The sequence below is a fragment of the Coregonus clupeaformis genome, unplaced genomic scaffold (genome assembly GCF_020615455.1).
Source record: "Coregonus clupeaformis isolate EN_2021a unplaced genomic scaffold, ASM2061545v1 scaf0740, whole genome shotgun sequence".
NCBI classification, from domain to species: Eukaryota; Metazoa; Chordata; class Actinopteri; order Salmoniformes; family Salmonidae; genus Coregonus; species Coregonus clupeaformis.
This window is the reverse complement of record NW_025534195.1, coordinates 52,501-75,000: the sequence shown is the minus strand read 5'-3', so window position 1 is coordinate 75,000 and position 22,500 is coordinate 52,501. Positions and strand designations below refer to the sequence as shown.

Below are 22,500 nucleotides of genomic sequence, written 5' to 3'. Positions count from 1 at the left end.
ACATCTAGAAACAGCAGGTCCACCTCTCTGCCCTGGCCTGATGACATCTAGAAACAGCAGGTCCACCTCTCTGCCCTGGCCTGATGACCATCTAGAAACAGCAGGTCCACCTCTCTGCCCTGGCCTGATGACATCTAGAAACAGCAGGTCCACCTCTCTGCCCTGGCCTGATGACATCTAGAAACAGCAGGTCCACCTCTCTGCCCTGTCCTGATGACATCTAGAAACAGCAGGTCCCCCTCTCTGCCCTGGCCTGATGACATCTAGAAACAGCAGGTCCACCTCTCTGCCCTGGCCTGATGACCATCTAGAAACAGCAGGTCCACCTCTCTGCCCTGGCCTGATGACATCTAGAAACAGCAGGTCCACCTCTCTGCCCTGGCCTGATGACATCTAGAAACAGCAGGTCCACCTCTCTGCCCTGGCCTGATGACATCTAGAAACAGCAGGTCCACCTCTCTGCCCTGGCCTGATGACATCTAGAAACAGCAGGTCCACCTCTCTGCCCTGGCCTGATGACATCTAGAAACAGCAGGTCCACCTCTCTGCCCTGGCCTGATGACATCTAGAAACAGCAGGTCCACCTCTCTGCCCTGGCCTGATGACATCTAGAAACAGCAGGTCCACCTCTCTGCCCTGGCCTGATGACCATCTAGAAACAGCAGGTCCACCTCTCTGCCCTGGCCTGATGACATCTAGAAACAGCAGGTCCCCCTCTCTGCCCTGGCCTGATGACCATCTAGAAACAGCAGGTCCACCTCTCTGCCCTGGCCTGATGACATCTAGAAACAGCAGGTCCACCTCTCTGCCCTGGCCTGATGACATCTAGAAACAGCAGGTCCACCTCTCTGCCCTGGCCTGATGACATCTAGAAACAGCAGGTCCACCTCTCTGCCCTGGCCTGATGACATCTAGAAACAGCAGGTCCACCTCTCTGCCCTGTCCTGATGACATCTAGAAACAGCAGGTCCCCCTCTCTGCCCTGGCCTGATGACATCTAGAAACAGCAGGTCCACCTCTCTGCCCTGGCCTGATGACATCTAGAAACAGCAGGTCCACCTCTCTGCCCTGGCCTGATGACCATCTAGAAACAGCAGGTCCACCTCTCTGCCCTGGCCTGATGACATCTAGAAACAGCAGGTCCACCTCTCTGCCCTGGCCTGATGACATCTAGAAACAGCAGGTCCACCTCTCTGCCCTGGCCTGATGACATCTAGAAACAGCAGGTCCACCTCTCTGCCCTGGCCTGATGACATCTAGAAACAGCAGGTCCACCTCTCTGCCCTGGCCTGATGACATCTAGAAACAGCAGGTCCACCTCTCTGCCCTGGCCTGATGACCATCTAGAAACAGCAGGTCCACCTCTCTGCCCTGGCCTGATGACATCTAGAAACAGCAGGTCCACCTCTCTGCCCTGGCCTGATGACATCTAGAAACAGCAGGTCCACCTCTCTGCCCTGGCCTGATGACATCTAGAAACAGCAGGTCCACCTCTCTGCCCTGGCCTGATGACCATCTAGAAACAGCAGGTCCACCTCTCTGCCCTGGCCTGATGACCATCTAGAAACAGCAGGTCCACCTCTCTGCCCTGGCCTGATGACATCTAGAAACAGCAGGTCCACCTCTCTGCCCTGTCCTGATGACATCTAGAAACAGCAGGTCCCCCTCTCTGCCCTGGCCTGATGACCATCTAGAAACAGCAGGTCCACCTCTCTGCCCTGGCCTGATGACATCTAGAAACAGCAGGTCCACCTCTCTGCCCTGGCCTGATGACATCTAGAAACAGCAGGTCCACCTCTCTGCCCTGTCCTGATGACATCTAGAAACAGCAGGTCCACCTCTCTGCCCTGGCCTGATGACATCTAGAAACAGCAGGTCCACCTCTCTGCCCTGGCCTGATGACATCTAGAAACAGCAGGTCCACCTCTCTGCCCTGGCCTGATGACATCTAGAAACAGCAGGTCCACCTCTCTGCCCTGTCCTGATGACCATCTAGAAACAGCAGGTCCACCTCTCTGCCCTGGCCTGATGACATCTAGAAACAGCAGGTCCACCTCTCTGCCCTGGCCTGATGACATCTAGAAACAGCAGGTCCACCTCTCTGCCCTGGCCTGATGACATCTAGAAACAGCAGGTCTACCTCTCTGCCCTGGCCTGATGACATCTAGAAACAGCAGGTCCACCTCTCTGCCCTGTCCTGATGACCATCTAGAAACAGCAGGTCCACCTCTCTGCCCTGGCCTGATGACATCTAGAAACAGCAGGTCTACCTCTCTGCCCTGGCCTGATGACCATCTAGAAACAGCAGGTCCACCTCTCTGCCCTGGCCTGATGACATCTAGAAACAGCAGGTCCACCTCTCTGCCCTGGCCTGATGACATCTGATGACAAAGAGAAGGGGAGGAGCCTGTTGCTTCATAGGAGGCCATTCATAGAGAAGAGAAGGGGAGGAGCCTGCTGCTTCATAGGAGGCCATTCATAGAGAAGAGAAGGGGAGGAGCCTGCTGCTTCATAGCAGGCCATTCATAGAGAAGAGAAGGGGAGGAGCCTGCTGCTTCATAGGAGGCCATTCATAGAGAAGAGAAGGGGAGGAGCCTGCTCCACTCTAAAATGTATAAAAGCCTCTTCTCTTTGACTTCTGTTAAACCCTGTAGAAGGACAACAGCTGAAATGTGTTGGTTTTACAATAAATCATCTTTTTTTTATCGACTTCCATTGTCCTCCAAGAGTTGCTGAATCTCCTCTCTACTTTCCATTAGAAGTTCAGAAAGACTGAACTGAATGATGTAACCATCACATTCATACTGGCCCTTTAACCAGACAGACTATCTCCCATGTTGATAAATAATGAGTGATAAAAGGCCATTTAGAATCCAGTTGGGTCTCTGCAGGTCTTAAGCAAAGCTACAGTATTAAACATTACATATGTTGTTGGGAGGAAGAGAACACGCACACACACACACACACACACACACACACACACACACACACACACACACACACACACACACACACACACACACACACACACACACACACACACACACACACACACACACACACACACACACACACACACACACACACACACACACACACACACACACACACACACACACACACACCAAATGCACACACACACACTAAACACACACACCAAACGCACACACACACCAAATGCACACACACTAAACACACACACCAAACGCACATACACATACACGGACGGACGCACGTGCGCACACACACACACTTTCTCTCTCTCAGCATTTTTAAAAGCAGAAATGATCACTGTGGGAAAACAAAGTGCTGTGATTACAGGATGTTACATCATAGTGGCCTGGTAGGGGTTTCCTGTGGAGAGGGTGGGAGTGTGTGTGAGAGTGAGAAAGAGTGGTGTGTGTGTGTGTGTGTGTGTGTGTGTGTGTGCGTTTGGTGTGTGTGTGTGTGTGTGTGTGTGCGTTGTGTGTGTGTGTGTGTGTGTGTGTGTGTGTGTGTGTGTGTGTGTGTGTGAGAAAGACGGGTGTGAGGGTGTGTGTCTGAAAGGGACTGGGAAGCTATGTGAGAGAGAAGGTGTGAGGGTGTGTGAGAGAGAAGGTGTGAGGGTGTGTGAGAGAGAAGGTGTGAGGGTGTGTGAGAGAGAAGGTGTGAGGGTATGTGTGTTTAGTCACAGAAGGGGGCTGAGTGAACTCCCTCTGAACCAAAATCTCATGACACTGGTTTGGTAACACTTTATATTAAAATGCGTCTTTTTTTGCAGAGGAGCTTTTCACATTGTTGAATAGTTTGGAATGATTTATTGTAGATGGCTAATACCAGGTTTGGCCCATTTCCATTTCAGTTCAGAAAGCAAACCAAATTCCAAATGTTCCTCCTTGAAAAGCATTGAAGAGAAGTGGAATTTGAGTGTCCGTCCTGAACTGGCTGGAGTTTAAATGGAACCTTATCTCTCTATACTACAAGAGGAAAGATGATTTCTGAAAAGTATTTGATGTAAAGCACTTCCGTCTTCTGGTATGGTGTAACAGGGTGGTTCTCTGTGGTGCTGTGGCATATTTTGTGTAACCGAGGATGTGTATATGCGCGCTGTGTGTGTGTGTGTGTGTGTGTGTATGCGCGCTTGTGTGTGTGTGTGTACCTTGTAACCTAGGATGGGTCCGTTTCTCTGCATCTCGGGAACAGGAGACCATGTGACCAAAATCCTGGTGGAACTCACCGCCACTGCACTCACATTCACTGGACAGCCAGACGGCACTGTAACACACACACCACACACACACACACACACACACACACACACCACACACACACAAACACACACAAAAAACAGCCAGATGTATTTAACTGCTTCTCTGTGAATCCCTCTATCTCTACTGCTCTCTAACCCTCCTCCTTTATTTCTCTATCTCTCTCTGTGTGTGTGTGTGTGTGTGTGTGTGTGTGTGGGAACACTTTTCTTCATCTCTCTATTTCAGTTTCTGCTAGAAGATTAAATCTCTGTTTCTCTGACAGACAGATCTTTCTCTGTTTCTCTGTCTTCAAATAAACACCTACATACTAGACAGGAAAAGTAGAGTCTAAAAGGAGAGAGTCTCTAAAAGGAGAGTGTCTCTTAAAGGAGAGAGTCTCTAAAAGGAGAGAGTCTCTAAAAGGAGAGAGTCTCTAAAAGGACAGAGTCTCTAAAAGGACAGAGTCTCTAAAAGGAGAGAGTCTCTAAAAGGACAGAGTCTCTAAAGGGAGAGAGTCTCTAAAAGGACAGAGTCTCTAAAAGGAGAGAGTCTCTAAAAGGAGAGAGTCTCTAAAAGGACAGTCTCTAAAAGGAGAGAGTCTCTAAAAGGAGAGAGTCTCTAAAAGGAGAGAGTCTCTAAAAGGAGACAGTCTCTAAAAGGAGAGAGTCTCTAAAAGGACAGAGTCTCTAAAAGGAGAGAGTCTCTAAAAGGAGAGAGTCTCTAAAAGGACAGAGTCTCTAAAAGGAGAGTGTCTCTAAAAGCAGAGAGTCTCTAAAAGGAGAGTGTCTCTAAAAGGAGTGTCTCTAAAAGGAGAGTGTCTCTAAAAGGAGAGAGTCTCTAAAAGGAGTGTCTCTTTTCTTTGAATGACATGACAACTCTTCTGAGGCACCTGCTAAAGTAACCCTCATGTGAATGTACATTTATGTCACGGTATGTCAGAGTGTATTAATATGTGTGTGTCTACTTCAGCATACGTGTGTGTCTCTGTGTGTGTGTGTGAGTGTGTGTGTCTCTGAATGTGTGTGTGTGTGTGTGAGTGTGTGTGTGTGTGAGTGTTTGTCTCTGAATGTGTGTGTGTCTCTGAGTGTGTGTGTGTGTACCTGACTCCTTGGTGCGTGTGGTTAGTGTGTTACTCCATGGTCCGGCTCCTATAGAGTTAAAGGCTTGTATCTTCAACTGGTACTCCGTCCATTCAGCCAGTCCCTCCAGCATCGCCTCGCTCTCCTGACCCCTAACCCCTGACCCCTGACCTCTAGCCTCCGACGCCTCACCCCCCACCACCTCCTCCAGCCTCTCTTCTCCCCGGCCGTCTGCCCGCCGGACACACACCCGGTAACCCACCGTCTCTGGACTACCATTATACTCAGATACCAGTAACGGCTGGAGGGAGAGAGGGAGAAGAGAGAGAGAGAGAGGAGAGAGAGAAGAGAGAGAAGAGAGAGAGAGAGAGAGAGAGAGAGAGAGAGAGAGAGAGAGAAGAGAGAGAGAGAGAGAGAGAGAGAGAGAGAGAGGAGCGAGAGAGAGGGAGGAGAGAGAGAGAGAGAGAGAGAGAGAGAGAGAGAGAGAGAGAGAGAGAAGAGAGAGAGAGAGAGAGAGAGAGAGAGAGAGAGAGAGAGAGAGAGCGAGAGAGAGAGAGAGAGAGAGAGAGAGAGAGAGAGAGAGAGAGAGAGAGGACGAGAGAGAGGCGAGAGAGAGAGAGAGAGAGAGAGAGAGGGAGAGAGGAGAGGAGGAAGAGAAAACATGTCAAAGTTAAAAACTTTGGAGAGATTGGGTGTTTAACAATATGCATACTACCGTGCTCCACACTGTCATGCTCCGAGTGCATTCTCTGACCACGTTCTCTTTAGTACGTCCTCACGCTGCACCTCCCCATTCACTGAACCTTCTTCTAAGATACACAAAGCAAACGTTTTACTTCATTTTGATCAGCTAGATATGTGAATCATAATAATCTAGCCAGCCAGCTAGTGTAAACAATGACTTCAAACTAATGTTTTGGAAGGTTTTTTCGTGGGTAGCTACCAATTCTTCGTGGCTAGCTAACTAGCCAGTTAGCCCTATTGACTTACTAAGAACTTACAATACCCATCCACGGAACCGTCTTCCAGCCAGGACAACAATGACAATAGAGACAAAACAAGATAGCTATATGTGAATCTTAATATTGTAGCTAACCAGATAGTTTAACAGGCAAAAATTAGATAAAAACTAAGATAGATGTCAATTCTTCGTGGGTAGCTAGCTAACAATTCTTCATGGCTATTAGCTAGCCAGTTAGCCCTATTGACTTAGTATGGGTGTGCGATCTACTGGTACGTAGGCAGGTAAACATGCCAAAATGTATACAGCATGTATTTATTAACATATCAAGATAGAATATTGTAGTCAGGCAACATGTGAGATGTGAATAGGTAACATTTCATTCTGAAGTCGGAGTGTATTTTCTCTCGCTTCAGCTCAAATAATGGCCGCCATTGATTTCAAGACATTATACGTAATCTTTTACGTGATTGCGTCATATCGATGCATGCTTCAAAATATGTACAAACGGAGTAAGCATCCGTGCTCCGTTTCGCATACTTTGATTTGAACTCATACATCGACCCTCCGTGCTGCAATTTGCATGCTCGGAGTACGTTAGTATGCATTTTGAGAAACACCCATTGCCGTTCACACAGACAGACAGACACACACACAAAGCAATCTGCAATTTTTCTCTGCAGATCCTGGTTATTTATGTGTCAGTCTCAAGCACATCTTAAAAACCTGTTACTGTTCTGTCTGTCTGTCTGTCTGTCTGTCTCGCTCTCTCTCTCTCTGTCTCTCTCGCTCTCTCTGTCTCTCTCTCTCTGTCATTCATTCTCTCTCTCTCTCTCTCTCTCTCTCTCTCTGTCACTCTCTCTCTCTCTGTCTCTCTCTCTCTCTCCCTTCTCTCTCTCTCTCTCTCTCTCTCTCTCTCTGTCTCTCTCTCTCTCACTCTGTATCTTTCTCTCTGTCACTCTCTCTCTCTCACTCTCTCTCTCTCCCTTCTCTCTCTCTCTCTCTCTCCCTTCTCTCTCTCTCTCTCTCTCTCTCTCTCTCTCTCTCTCTCTCTCTCTCTCTCTCTCTCTCTCTCTCTCTCTCTCTCTCTCTCTCTCTCTCTCCCTCTCTCTCTCTCTCTCTCCCTCTCTCTCTCTCTCCCTTCTCTCTCTCTCTCTCTCTCTCCCTTCTCTCTCTCTCTCTCTCTCTCTCTCTCTCTCTCTCTCTCTCTCTCTCTCTCTCTCTCTCCCTTCTCTCTCTCTCTCCCTTCTCTCTCTCTCTCCCTTCTCTCTCTCTCTCTCCCTTCTCTCTCTCTCTCTCTCTCTCTCTCTCTCTCTCTCTCTCTCTCTCTCTCTCTCTCTCTCTCTCTCTCTCTCTCTCCCTCCCTCCTCTCTTACTCTCTCCCTGGCACCTTCCCCCTCTTCCTCCTCTTCACTTGTCCCATCATCAGTCTTTCTGTCATCCTCTCTCCCTCTCCTTCAATATTCCTGCCATTCTTCCCTCACTCACTCTCTCTTTATTTCCGTCACCTTACCTTCCTCTCTCTCTCTATTCACCGCCCCTGTTCTCTCCCCCCTCCCTCCCTCTCTTCATGTGTCACTGTAACAGAGTCTTCTGGTGCCTGTCCAGAAAATGACACTCCAATGTGTGTGTATGTGTGTGTGTGTGTGTGTGTGTACGTGTGTGTCCGCTCCTAGTGGAAGAGGGAGAGAGGGAAGGATAAAGAGATGTCATTTTAACCTCCTTGGCGTGTATGGGGCGGCAGGTAGGTTAGTGGTTAAGAGCGTTGTGCCAGTAACCGAAAGGTCGCTGGTTCTAATCCCCGAGCCGACTAGGTGAAAAATCTGTCGATGTGCCCTTGAGCAAGGCACTTAACCCTAATTGCTCCTGTAAGTCGCTCTGGATAAGAGCGTCTGCTAAATGACAAAAATGTAATGTAAATGTATGTGTTAGACCTAGGATCTCAGGCCAATCAGTGTCATTAATCAATTAACCAATTAGTAAATGAACTAGGAAAAGAAAAGCAGCAGTAGTGTGGACTTGGATAGGAAAAGCCCCGACACTTAGCATAGATTAACACTACAGCTCCTTGTAATTAAGGCTTTTAATAGCATTAGCTAACCATTGTAATGAAGGCCTATAATAGCATTAGCTAACCATTGTAATGAAGGCCTATAATAGCATTAGCTAACCATTGTAAGGGAGGCCTATAATAGCATTAGCTAACCATTGTAAGGGAGGCCTATAATAGCATTAGCTAACCATTGTAAGGGAGGCCTATAATAGCATTAGCTAACCATTGTAATGAAGGCTTTTAATAGCATTAGCTAACCATTGTAATGAAGGCCTATAATAGCATTAGCTAACCATTGTAAGGGAGGCCTATAATAGCATTAGCTAACCATTGTAATGAAGGCTTTTAATAGCATTAGCTAACCATTGTAATGAAGGCCTATAATAGCATTAGCTAACCATTGTAAGGGAGGCCTATAATAGCATTAGCTAACCATTGTAAGGGAGGCCTATAATAGCATTAGCTAACCATTGTAATGAAGGCTTTTAATAGCATTAGCTAACCATTGTAATGAAGGCCTATAATAGCATTAGCTAACCATTGTAATGAAGGCCTATAATAGCATTAGCTAACCATTGTAAGGGAGGCCTATAATAGCATTAGCTAACCATTGTAAGGGAGGCCTATAATAGCATTAGCTAACCATTGTAATGAAGGCCTATAATAGCATTAGCTAACCATTGTAATGAAGGCCTATAATAGCATTAGCTAACTATTGTAATGAAGGCCTATAATATCATTAGCTAACCATTGTAATGCCCCATTAAGGCTTAGGGGGCTGCGTAGCGTAGCTTAGCGCAAGTGTTAAAACACAAGTAAAATCCCATTAGCTTGCAGCTCAGGTAGCATAGCGTACTGCTAGAGCTCTTACAGCTTATTTTTCTCATTCCGTCTCTTAAATGGAAAGATACTCTGTTTCCCATTTAGGTTATAAAAGACAGTAGAGAGAGAGAGAGAGAGAGAGAGAGAGAGAGAGAGAGAGAGAGAGAGAGAGAGAGAGAGAGAGAGAGAGAGAGAGAGAGAGAGAGAGAGAGAGAGAGAGAGAGAGAGAGAGAGAGAGAGAGAGAGAGAGAGAGAGAGAGAGAGAGAGAGAGAGAGAGAGAGAGAGAGAGAGAGAGAGAGGGAGAGAGAGAGAGAGAGAGAGAGAGAGAGAGAGAGAGAGAGCGAGAGGTGGTAAGAGCGAGTGAGAGGTGGTGAGAGAGATGGAGAGAAATTGGAGAGAGAGAGAGAGAGAGAGAGATAGAAAGGTGGTAAGAGCGAGTGAGAGGTGGTGAGAGAGAGAGATGGAGAGAGAGAGAGAGAGAGAGAGAGAGAGAGAGAGAGAGAGAGAGCGAGAGGTGGTAAGAGCGAGTGAAAGGTGGTGAGAGAGAGAGATGGAGAGAGAGAGGTGGTGAAAGAGAGAGAGAGAATGCGAGAAGACAGTAAGGATAAAATTACATTGCAGTTTGGCTGTTAGCGTTTCGCGCGGTGAATGGGAAACCTTACAGATTAGCATTAGCGGTGATAACCAGGAGAGACGCTGATTACATCCTGTCACACACTCAACCTGCCCAGCCACGCATCGCCGATAACACACACACACACACACACACACACACACACACACACACACACAGACAGACAGACAGACAAAGAAACCCAGAAGTACTCAATGCACCTATTCACACACATTTCAGAGCAGTGTGAGGTTGTTAGGGTGTGTTTGTGTCTTACCCCCCAGCGCAGTGTGAGGCTGGTCTGAGTAGCTGTAACCAGGGTGAGGTTGTTAGGGTGTGTGTCTTACCCCCCAGCGCAGTGTGAGGCTGGTCTGAGTAGCTGTAACCAGGGTGAGGTTGTTAGGGTGTGTTTGTGTCTTACCCCCCAGCGCAGTGTGAGGCTGGTCTGAGTAGCTGTAACCAGGGTGAGGTTGTTAGGGTGTGTTTGTGTCTTACCCCCCAGCGCAGTGTGAGGCTGGTCTGAGTAGCTGTAACCAGGGTGAGGTTGTTAGGGTGTGTTTGTGTCTTACCCCCCAGCGCAGTGTGAGGCTGGTCTGAGTAGCTGTAACCAGGGTGAGGTTGTTGGGGGGTGTGTTGGGGGCCGCCTGCAGTGTCTGAATCATCCTGGAGGGGGTGCTAGAGGGACTGGAGCCCACGATGTTCACCTGGCGCATTCGGAACCTACGCACACAAACACACGCACACACAAACACACACACACACAAACACACGCACACACAAACACACAAACACACACACACAAACACACGCACACACAAACACACACACAAACACACACACAAACACAGAGATATGAAGTTTCAGACTAACAGTAATATGTTGTTTCATTAGAAAGCCTTATGTTAGATATTGGGACTGCAGAAAAGAAGGAAAGTGATTGTGTTTCTCTGTGTAAAAGAGGGGAAATGAGAGAAAGCTCTATTACTCCCAGGAGAGAGAGAGAGAGAGAGAGAGACAGAGAGAGAGAGAGAGAGAGAGAGAGACAGAGAGAGACAGAGAGAGAGAGATACAGAGAGAGACAGAGAGAGGGACAGAGAGAGGGACATAGACAGAGAGAGACAGAGAGAGAGAGAGAGAGATACAGAGAGAGACAGAGAGAGGGACAGAGAGAGGGACAGAGACAGAGAGAGAGAGAGAGAGAGATACACGAGAGAGAGATACAGAGAGAGACAGAGAGAGAGAGAGAGAGAGAGAGATACAGAGAGAGACAGCGAGAGAGAGAGAGGGACAGAGAGAGAGAGAGAGCGAGAGGGAGAGAGACAGAGAGAGAGAGAGAGAGAGAGAGAGAGAGAGAGAGAGAGAGAGAGAGAGAGAGAGACAGAGAGAGAGAGAGACAGAGAGAGAGAGAGAGAGAGTTTGAGTTTTAAATAATCTTTATTGGGTCTGGGAGCCCACCACACAAATACTCATACAAAACCGTATTTACACATCAATTAAAAACACAACTCCAATTCCTCCTCCACAGTAACAGAACACAACAGCATCTGAATACCCCATATACTCATAAACAGATCAATATTGTTGACCAGTTTATAATAAGCAAACTCAATTCTTAGTCTTGCTGCCAACATTCCCTCCAGCATTCCCACCACATCCACAGACCCCTGTCCCCAAATACTGTTCTTTCGGGTCTTCCATATGGCTAATTTTGCTGCCCCTAACACAAAATTAAGCAACACAACTACAGCTTTCTGACTAAACCTGTACTTTGGCCCAAATATATACAGTTGGGAAGAGAAAACCTCTCCCAGAGCTGAGAACCAATTAGTGATCAGGTCAGTCATCCCGACCAACCTGGGACACTGTAAAAACAGATGTGCCAGTGTTTCAGACTGAGCACAGAATGGACACCCCTCCCCAACAGTAGGATCCAGGTGTACCAGATACATGTTGGTGGCTATGGCTCCATGTATTATCCTCCATTGGAGGTCAGCTGTCCTCTTATCAATAGGCAGTTTGTATAGTGTTCGCCAACAGCCTTTTGGGGAGGCACCTGGACCAAGCACACCCGCCCACCTCGTCGATTTTACCCCTTCCAGGGAAGAGGCATGGGACACCTTTACACATATTCTGTACATGGCCTTCTTTCCCACCTCCTTGAACTCCCCCAGCTCCGGGGTATCGAAGGAAAGCAGCATCCCCACGTCCTCCTCGAATGCCCCCGCCGCAGCACTAACAATCAGTGCAGGGAACACATAATCCAGACCCTCCTTCCACCGATCAGAATTGGAAGTGTCAGACACATACTGCAGATGAAGTACTGGCAAGGAATCACAGACCTCAGCGACGACCTTCCTCAGTAGGCGAGACGATCGGATCCCCGCTCTTTCTCCCAGCTCCTCCAACGACCTATTCCTGTTCCACATCAGATGACCCAGCTTAGTACACCCCACGCCTAACAGGCATGAACGTAGGCTAGCTGAACCCAGAACACGGGAATGGATGGCAGTGTTGTGAAAAAGAGGCTCTTCAAAAAGCCACATCCCTGGTGGCGTGCAGGCCTTACGGGACTTGACCAGAACTCTCCAAGCCTGCATAACAGACTCATAAAATGGAGTCAGGCCAGGCAACTCACCCCCCTCCAGTTTTAAGAGGAAAAGGTGCTTGTCTAAGCCCAAACAGCCCGCTCTCCTCATCAATGCGTAGGCTGTGTCAACCCAGCTAGAACCGTCACTGTACAACAGTCTCTGGGCTGCTTGAAGCCGGAAAGCCATGATCCTGGAAGAAATGTCCACCAGGCCTTGCCCACCCTCGTGCAGTGGCAGGTACAGGGCTGAAGCTTTAATCCAATGTTGTCCAGACCAGAAGAAGTTGACAAGGGTCCTCTGAAGCTCTTGTATCAGACCCTTTGGTGGCTGTAAAATCATTAGTCTGTGCCACAGGGTAGAGGCAGCTAGGTTATTAGCTACCAGTACCCTTCCCCTATAAGACAGCTGGGGCAGCACCCATTTCCATCTTGACAGTCTGGCACACACTTTCTCCACTACACCCTCCCAGTTCTTTTTCTGAAAGACATCGGAGCCTAGAAAAACCCCCAAAGTCTTCATCCCATCTCTGCCCCACTGAAGCCCCCCTGGTAACCGTGGAGCGGACCCCATCTGAAGCTGGCCTGCCCACAGCGCTTCACTCTTTCCCCAATTGACTCTAGCTGAGGAGGCCCCCTCATACACCTTTAAGGCGTCTGAGAGAACATTAACATCCTCATCCCCTGTAATAAAAACTGTCACGTCATCTGCATACGCAGACAGTGCTATCGTGGGACCCTTCATTACACCTGGCACAGAGAAACCAGTAAGCTTCGCTCTTAAAAAACAAAGCATTGGTTCAATCGCCAGACTGTATAACTGCCCTGAAATTGGGCATCCCTGCCTGATGCCCCTTTGGACAGGGATGGGACAACTCAAACCACCCCCCGCCTTCACCATACACGAGGCCCCAGCATACAGTAACTTCATCCAAGACAAAAAAACATCCCCAAACCCAAAGGCTTTCATTGTTTTAAACAAGTACTGGTGGTCCACACGATCAAAAGCCTTCTCCTGATCCAAAGAAAGTAAACCCACATTTACATCAGACAGTTTACAAATGTCCAAAACATCTCTTATTAGAAACAAGTTGTCAACAATAGAGCGATCAGGTACACAGTAGGACTGGTCCTTGTGGACCAACAATCCCAGATACTCTTTCAACCTGTTTGAGAGACATTTAGAAACAATTTTATATTCTGCACACAGCAAAGCAACAGGTCTCCAATTTTTTATGAGAGCCAAATCCCCCTTTTTTGGCAACAGTGAAAGTACCGCACGTTGACAAGATACAGGAAGAGAGCCCTCATGAAAAGATTCACACACCACTTCATAAAAATCCTCCCCAATAGACCCCCAAAAGTGCTTGTAAAACTCAGATGGTAAACCATCAATGCCAGGGGCTCGGCCTGTTGAGAGCTGCATAACTGCTGTGGACAGCTCTTGCAGTGTAATGTCAGAGTCCAATTCGACTCTTTGCTCAGGTCCCAATTGAGGAAGACCGTGTAACAACTGTTCAGTACACAGAGAGTCACAATCCTCCGCCTTATAGAGGGCAGAATAGAAATCCACGGCATGTTGACGCATTTCACTGTCATCCGTGGTCACCTTCCCATCAGGGAGACGAAGGCAGACCATCTGTTTACGTTGCAATGTCGACTGTCCTAGGTTAAAAAAAAAAGCACTAGGAGCATCCATATCCTTGAGGGAAGCGAAACGAGACCTAATCAAGGCACCCTTCACTCTTTCATGCAGAAACTACCTCAATTCATGTTTCTTGTCCTGTAAGTTTATGACTAGTCCGGGGTCATTCTGAGTGAGCAACTTCAATTCAATAGATTTAATGTTCTGCTCAAGGGCGCTGATAGTCTCTTTAACTTCAATTCGAGACAGAGCAGTATACTGTTGACAAAATAATCGTATTTGGGCCTTCCCAACCTCCCACCATTGTCTCAAGGACTCAAAATTCCCTTTTGTAACCCTCCATTTTTCCCAAAACAACAAAAACCTTTCACAAAACATGACATCATGTAACAATTTAACATTAAAATACCAATAAGATGATGACCTTCGTGGACAGGACAAGTGAATATCAACAGTGACAATATGGTGATCAGAGAAACCCACAGGAGTAATGTCACACCTTCCAACCCTACTACAGTATTGCTCAGATACATACAACCTGTCTAACCTTGCTGCACTGACATGACCTTCATTAACTTTTAGCCATGTGTACTGCCTAACTTTTGCATTCCTTACTCTCCACACATCAGAAAGCTCAAACTCAGTTAATAGACCAGACAGACAAATTGCTGACCGCAGGTGAGGTTCTTCAGCGGTGCGATCAACAGTAAAATCCACTGTACAGTTCCAGTCCCCCCTAAAACCATACACCCCTCTTGGTCACACTGTCTTAAGGTTTCCTTTATTTTATCAAAACCAACAATACGCTCTGTACCCTCATTAGGAGCATAAACATTCAAAAAAACAAACAAAAACCCCATAACATCCACCTTGACCAATAAAACCCGACCCTTGACAATCTCTGTTGTAGATACCACAGTCACCCCTAAGCCTGAAGAAAACAAGATTGCCACCCCAGCACTGAAATTAGTACCATGACTGAGTATATGCTGCCCCTCCCACCACATACCCCAGTCAGCCGCATTTTCCTCATCACTATGTGTCTCCTGTAGGAAAACTACATTAAGCCTTTTCTGTTTTATTACTTCTAATACCCAAGCCCTCTTATTCCTGTCCCTTCCTCCATTAATGTTGAGAGAACCTACCCTTAGTACCTCCATATAGAAAAGAAAAAGGAAAAGCAGAAGATACCACAGAGAAACCAGACAAAGAGAATAGAACACCCTATGAGGCATAATCATCATCATTATTTAAATTTTCTCTTACCCTGACCACGTTTCCCACCACCCTTTGCTGCTGCAACAGCAGTAACAAATTTCCTCAAGCGAAACCGCTTCTTCTCACTCAACTGGTCTAACCCCACCGTCTTCTGTAACATCACAGCTGACCTCACAAACTTATCAACATCAAAATAATCTGCCAATTTGACAGATTTCCCAAAAGTCTGATCCAGAAACCCTTTTACCTCCTCTAGATCGTAAATTGAGTCCTCACCAGCTGATACCGTATCAAGAGAGATATCCATATCCATATCCTTCTCCTGATCCTCCTCAACTGAGGCCACAGACCACTGACTCCCCTCTACCACATCCCTTTCAACACTCCCCCACTTGCACCCCATCACTCGTACCAGGCATCTCCTCCACTACCTGGGAGACTAGCCCCACCTGAACCCCATTACTCGTAGTGGGCATCTCCTCCACTACCTGGGAGACTAGCCCCACCTGAACCCCATTACTCGTAGTGGGCATCTCCCTCCACTACCTGGGAGACTAGCCCCACCTGAACCCCATTACTCGTAGTGGGCATCTCCTCCACTACCTGGGAGACTAGCCCCCTGTAACCCAGCACTCATAGTGGGCATCTCCTCCACTACCTGGGAGACTAGCCCCCTGTACCCCAGCACTCATAGTGGGCATCTCCTCCACTACCTGGGAGATGAGCTCCACATGAACCCTCTCCTGTAACCCATTACTTGTAGTGGGCATCGCCTCCACTACCTGGGAGATTAGCTCCACATGTACCCCCTCCTGTACCACAGCACTCGTACTGGGCACCTCCTCACCAGTCTGAGGAAATGGCCCTTCAGATCCATCCTTACCTTCTACAACAAAAAAATCCCCCTGCATAACATTTCCCTCTGGTACAAGTTGCACCTCTGTGCCCTCAACACGGACAACTTGTTCCTCAGCAACAGATGCGTGCGGCTGCTCTACCACTGTCAGCCCACCTCTTCCTACATCAGTGGGCCCAGGCGTTACGAGGACCACCTGCGCCCCTCCCTCTGCCTTCTCCCTTTTTGGGCAAGCATGTCGCTTATGACCAACATCCCCACACTCAAAACACCGTTGACTACCTGTACTAGCATAAGCCATATACAATCTATTGTCATACTTGACTTTAAACGATAACTCCAAAGTCTGTTCCGGTGAGTCCAAAAACATAAACACCTGTCGCCGAAACGACATTACCTGTTTCAACGCCGGGTGTTTGCAACCCAATGGGACAACCTTAATTGAACTTGCAAACTTCCCAAAGCGCAATAACTCGCGCTCCAATAGCTCATTTGGAATGAACGGCGGTACATTTGAAATCGTTACCCTTGTTGACGGAGAAAAAAGCGGCGTAACTTGAATAAACATTCCTTTAAGAAGTATGCCATGCTCAACCATACGATCAACAAGGCGCTCTTCTTTAAGAAATACCACCACCGCTTTATTCATCCGTGACGCATAAGCAACATTCTCATATCCTACCTTCTCTCCTACGGCGACCAAAACCTCTTCCACCGTGACAGTAGCTTCAGTAACACACCTAAAGCCGTGCCGAAGTGACAGGGACGGCGTCCCGATTCGGGCCGCCATCCCCACCAAAATCAGGGTAATTTCGACACGAAAAACAATATACTTAATTCTACCGCAACAAAAAAATATAAATAATAACCTTAATCATGCATAGAAGAAAAAAAGGATATCACCAAGAAAAGGAAAACCCAGGATATCTAACTCTACACAACACTCGCACTTAGCACTCACTCAAACAATTCCCAGCACGCACCAAACACTCCCAGCATGCAGAGAGAGAGAGAGAGAGAGAGAGAGAGAGAGAGAGAGAGAGAGGGACAGTATGGATTTAGTGTGTTGTTTTCCTATCAACTCTGATGTATCATACAGACTGTCCATACATCACAGGCTGGGTGTTCTCTACCTGTACAGTGTGAAGGGGAGGAGGTCTGGTATCTCCAGTGTGTCTGCATCAGGCTGCTTCTCTCTGTTCTCTCTCTCATACACAACTCTCCACTCCTCCTCCTTCCCATCCCTCTCTCCACCTCTCTCTCTCACCACCTATAGGGGAGAGAACACAATATGTGAAGATGCAATCAGGATAGAACATCACTTAGAACATCACTTAGAACATCACTTAGAACATCACTTAGAACATCACTTAGATCGTGACTTTGAACATGACTTTGAACATAGCTTTGAACATCACTGAACACCACTTTGAACTCACTTTTAATACCCATTTGAACATCACTTTGAACATCACATAGAACATTACTTAGATCATTACTCTGAACATCACTTAGAACATCACTTAGAACATCACTTAGATCATTACTTTGAACATCACTTAGAACATCACTATTTTAATCAATAAAGGATGTTATAAAAGCAGGAAACATCAGGCCTCATATTTATGAAGAGTCTCAGAGTGCTGATTAGGGCTGTGGCGGTCATGACATTTTGTCAGCCGGCGATTGTCAAGCAAATAACTGCCGGTCTGTGACGTTCTGGCTCCGGGACTCTTAGTAGTGAGCCAGGGTTGTCATTTTCATTTGGGTGTAGTTCTATGTGGGATCTAGTTGTTTCATTTCTATGTTTGGTTTTGAGGTTGATTTAGTCATATGACTCCCAATCGGAGGTAACGAGTGTCAGCTGTCGGCTCGTTATCTCTGATTGGGAGCCATATTTATACTGTGTGGTTTCACCTTGGTTTTGTGGGTTTTTGTTTCCTTGTTGCTGTTAGGCATTATCAGTATTGAACTTCACTTTCGTCATATTTGGTTTGTTGTTTTGATCGTGGTTTCTTTATAATAAAGTCTACGATGTTCGCTCAACACGCTGCGCTTTGGTCTCCTCCTTTTGACGATCGTGACAGAAAAACCCACCATAAAAGGACCAAGCAGCGCGTCCAGGAGCAAAGGGTCTGGACATGGGAGGAACTGTTGGACGGTAAAGGGTCCTGGACTTGGGAGGAGATCCTGGATGGTATGGATCGCCGACCATGGAACGAGACGGTGGAGAGGCGACGGCGAGAGGAGCAACGGCATCGGCAGGGCCATCGTCGGAAGGACGGGAGGCAACCCCAAAAAAATTTTTTGGGGGGGGGGCACATGGCTAGCGGCTGGGCAGCAGGAGGCTGCCACAGGGAGAAAAGGAGAGAAGGCTAACGGAGTACGGGAGCCATTGGCGAGTAGAGGGAGGGAAGTGTGTGTGGCACGGCGTGAAAGACTGATGTGTGTTGCCAGTCCGGTCCGGCCCGTTCCTGATCCTCGGTTGAGGCCAGTGGTGTGTGTTCCCGGTACGGACCGGCCTGTTCCTACTCCAAGCACCAGGTCCACGGTGTGCTACGCCAGCCCGGCCCGGCCTGTTCCGGCCACTCGCACCAGGGATGCGGTGCGCGTCGCCAGCCCAGCCCGGCCTGTTCCTGCTCCACGCACCAGGGATAGGGTGCGCTCGCCAGCCCGGCCCGGCCTGTTCCGGCCACTCGCACCAGGGATACGGTGCGCGTCGCCAGCTCAGCCCGGCCTGTTCCTACTCCACGCACCAGGGATACGGTGCGCCGCCAGCCCGGCCCGGCCTGTTCCGGCCACTCGCACCAGGGATACGGTGCGCGTCGCCAGCCCAGCCCGGCCTGTTCCTACTCTACGCACCAGGGATACGGTGCGCTTCGCCAGCCCGGCCCGGCCTGTTCCAGGCCTCTCGCACCAGAGATACGGTGCGCGTCGCCAGCCCAGCCCGGCCTGTTCCTGCTCTCCGCACTAGGCCTTATGTGCGTCCCCAGGGTCCAGCATGCCCTGTTGCTGCTCTCCGCACTAGGCCTTATGTGCGTCCCCAGGGCCAAGCATGCCCTGTTGCTGCTTCCCGCACTAGCCCTGAGATGCGTGTCCTCAGCCCGGTACCTCCAGTTCCGGCACCACGCATCAGGCCTACGGTGCGTCCCCCAGGGCCAAGCATGCCCTGTTGCTTCTCCCCGCACTAGCCCTGAGATGCGTGTCCTCAGCCCGGTACCTCCAGTTCCGGCACCACGCATCAGGCCTACGGTGCGTCCCCAGGGCCAAGCATGCCCTGTTGCTTCTCCCCGCACTAGCCCTGAGATGCGTGTCCTCAGCCCGGTACCTCCAGTTCCGGCACCACGCACCAGGCCTACGGTGCGCCTCAGACGGCCAGAGTCTGCCGTCTGCCCAACGGGGCCTGAACTGTCCGTCTGCCCAACGCCGTCTGAACTGCCCGTCTGCCCAACGGCGCCTGAACTGTCCGTCTGCCCAACGCCGCCTGAACTGCCCGTCTGCCCAACGGCGCCTGAACTGCCCGTCTGCCCAACGCCGTCTGAACTGTCCGTCTGCCCAACGCCCGTCTGAACTGCCCGTCTGTACTGAGCCTGCAAAGCCGCCCGTCTGCCATGAGCCTTCAGAGCCGTCCGCCAGACCGGAGCCGCTAGAGCTCTCCGCCAGACAGGATCAGCCAGAGCCTTCCGCCAGACAGGATCAGCCAGAGCCTTCCGCCAGACAGGAGCAGCCAGAGCCTTCCGTCAGACCGGATCAGCCAGAGCCTTCCGCCAGCCAGGAGCAGCCAGAGCCTTCCGCCAGACGGGATCAGCCAGAGCCTTCCGCCTGCCATGAGCAGCCAGATCCGTCAGCCAGCCATGAGCAGCCAGATCCGTCAGCCAGCCATGAGCAGCCAGATCCGTCAGCCAGCCATGAGCCGTCCAGCCAGGATCCGCCAGAGCCGTCCAGCCAGGATCCGCCAGAGCCGTCCAGCCAGGATCCGCCAGAGCCAGCCAGCCAGGATCCGCCATTTAGTCAGGTGCTGCCCCTTAGTCCAGTGCTGCCCCTTAGTCCAGTGCTGCCCCTTAGTCCGGTGCTGTCCCTCAGCCTGGTGCTGCCTCTTAGTCCGGTGCTGCCCCTTAATCCAGGTGGGTTTAAGTGGAGGGTGGTCATTGGGAGGAGGTTAAGAAAGCGGGTAGTAACTATAGTGGGGTGGTGGTCAAGCCCGGAGCCGGAACCGCCTCCGGGGGAGCAACACCCACCCAGCCCTCCCCTATTGTGGGGTTGTGAGGCGCGGTCGCAGTCCGCGCCTTTAGGGGGGGGTACTGTGACGTTCTGGCTCCGGGACTCTTAGTAGTGAGCCAGGGTTGTCATTTTCATTTGGGTGTAGTTCTATGTGGGATCTAGTTGTTTCATTTCTATGTTTGGTTTTGAGGTTGATTTAGTCATATGACTCCCAATCGGAGGTAACGAGTGTCAGCTGTCGGCTCGTTATCTCTGATTGGGAGCCATATTTATACTGTGTGGTTTCACCTTGGTTTTGTGGGTTTTTGTTTCCTTGTTGCTGTTAGGCATTATCAGTATTGAACTTCACTTTCGTCATATTTGGTTTGTTGTTTTGATCGTGGTTTCTTTATAATAAAGTCTACGATGTTCGCTCAACACGCTGCGCTTTGGTCTCCTCCTTTTGACGATCGTGACAGGTCTCACGGTAATTGACCGGTTATTAACATAAACCCATTTAACATCTCCTGGCTTCCACACATCGCCTATAAGCCACTGATGCAGACCTTTGGAACATTTACATTTAAAAAGTCAAATAAATCCATGTAATATAGCCTGCACCATCACAAAACATCCATTATTTATTTTAGACAGGTCTAAAGAAACATGATATGAAGAAAATGTAGTCTATTTCAGAAGAGCAGAATAGCATACTCTGAGTTGTCCTTATGTTAGGCCCTGATCTGGCTATTGCCATATGGCTGTGGGCTACACTAGTTCATTTAGCAGACAAGATTTGCTTAGATTTCCGTGGCATTATTTTATATTATTTTATAGTATGAACAATACAGTTGAACAAAGCTGAATAAAATAGAAAGGATATTTTCTCCAAACGATTTGAGGGAGTGGTCACATGCGGCTATTCTGTGTTGAGTGGTTAACAAAGGAAACAGGTCCTCCTATATGGTTAATGTAGAGTTATTTATGCAACTTTAGTTGTGATACAAACGTTGGGCTGTAGGTTTAGATGTTTAATACATTCTAAGGCTGCATGATGCGACTCTAATGATGAGTCTCATGAAAGGCATGAGCTCTGCTTTGTTTATTGTGCACACTTAATCAGTCTCTCATTCACTATTTGACTAGCACTTGACAATGCCTCGAATATCCCGGGCGGCATCCCCCTTGTGTGGCCGTAATGTCCCCTAAAAACGTCCATGCCTTTTGCGGCCAGTGGCCGTTGTGCCCTTGGGCTGACTATAATAATTATAATTCCCTTCTTCCTGCTGCCAATCGCCGTGCTCCGAAGTACCTCTCACTCACATGGCTCTCTCAGATATCTCAATTCTTATTAGTCAATGCCTGTCACGTGATCGGGTCCTTCTCACAGGCTACAAGTGAAGACAGACACATCGGGGAACCAACTGCGCACTTTTCGTCAGCCAACAAGATGAGTAGGCCTAACGAACAGCAAAAGCACTAACCTATGTCAATCTACTATCCCCCATCGTACAAAAGTTGACCTATTCTATTCTGTGCGAGAAATAAATATTCCAAACATTGTCTGGGACAGTTGTGGGATGCGATAGATCCCAAATTAATACAACCACCAGCATCAAAAAAACGTTTAAAAGCAATGAGGCTAACACTACAGATCAGAACGTTTAGCTTAAAATGTTGATGAACTATTAGGCTATTTCTTCACATTATATGCGCAGCAATGTGCTATAAGCATGAATGTTCCAAAATGCAATCAATTAGCGGGAAAACCCCATTCTCAAAAGTGACCGCAAATGCGATAATGCACGTAATGCTTTTATTATAAAGGTCCAAACTTGAAACTCACGCGCAGCCTATGTATTCCAGTTAGGCTTATAAAGCAAATTAATATGCTTAATTTTAAGAAGTTATTTGGCCACTTTGGTTGTGATACAAACCTTATCAAAACATATAGGCCTATGGGCTAGGCTACATGAGATTTGTAAGTCGCTCTGGATAAGAGCGTCTGCTAAATGATGTAAATGTAAATGTAAAATGTGCGACTATGATTTGAAAAAGTCGACAAAAGAAGGCATGCAGTTAAATAACGAATGGAGGACGCTTTTCCCGTGATTAATTTTCATGCCAGCCAGGTAGGCTATACTCCTGTTGTAAAGAGAAGCAATGTGCTTAATATTAGGAAAGTTGAGAAATAAATATAGTATGCTTAGCCTATAGAAAGCTGATGGGATCCTCCTAT

General features: G+C 48.4%; 1 protein-coding gene across 2 annotated transcripts in view; it reads right to left on the bottom strand.

Annotated features, from left to right (window-relative positions):
* Positions 1 to 22,500, bottom strand: part of LOC121534242 (protein sidekick-1-like) — a 107,600-nt gene that overhangs the window by 57,920 nt on the left and 27,180 nt on the right. Inside the window, exons 8-11 of one of the 2 annotated variants that reach the window (XM_045216563.1) lie at positions 17,195 to 17,331; positions 10,328 to 10,478; positions 5,330 to 5,609; positions 4,139 to 4,254 (exon numbers count right to left, since the gene is read on the bottom strand). In XM_045216563.1, coding sequence (XP_045072498.1) covers positions 4,139 to 4,254; positions 5,330 to 5,609; positions 10,328 to 10,478; positions 17,195 to 17,331 — 684 coding nt within the window. Of the gene's footprint in view, positions 1 to 4,138; positions 4,255 to 5,329; positions 5,610 to 10,035; positions 10,095 to 10,327; positions 10,479 to 17,194; positions 17,332 to 22,500 lie in introns of those variants that run through there. The other variant, XM_045216564.1, reaches the window with a different exon arrangement.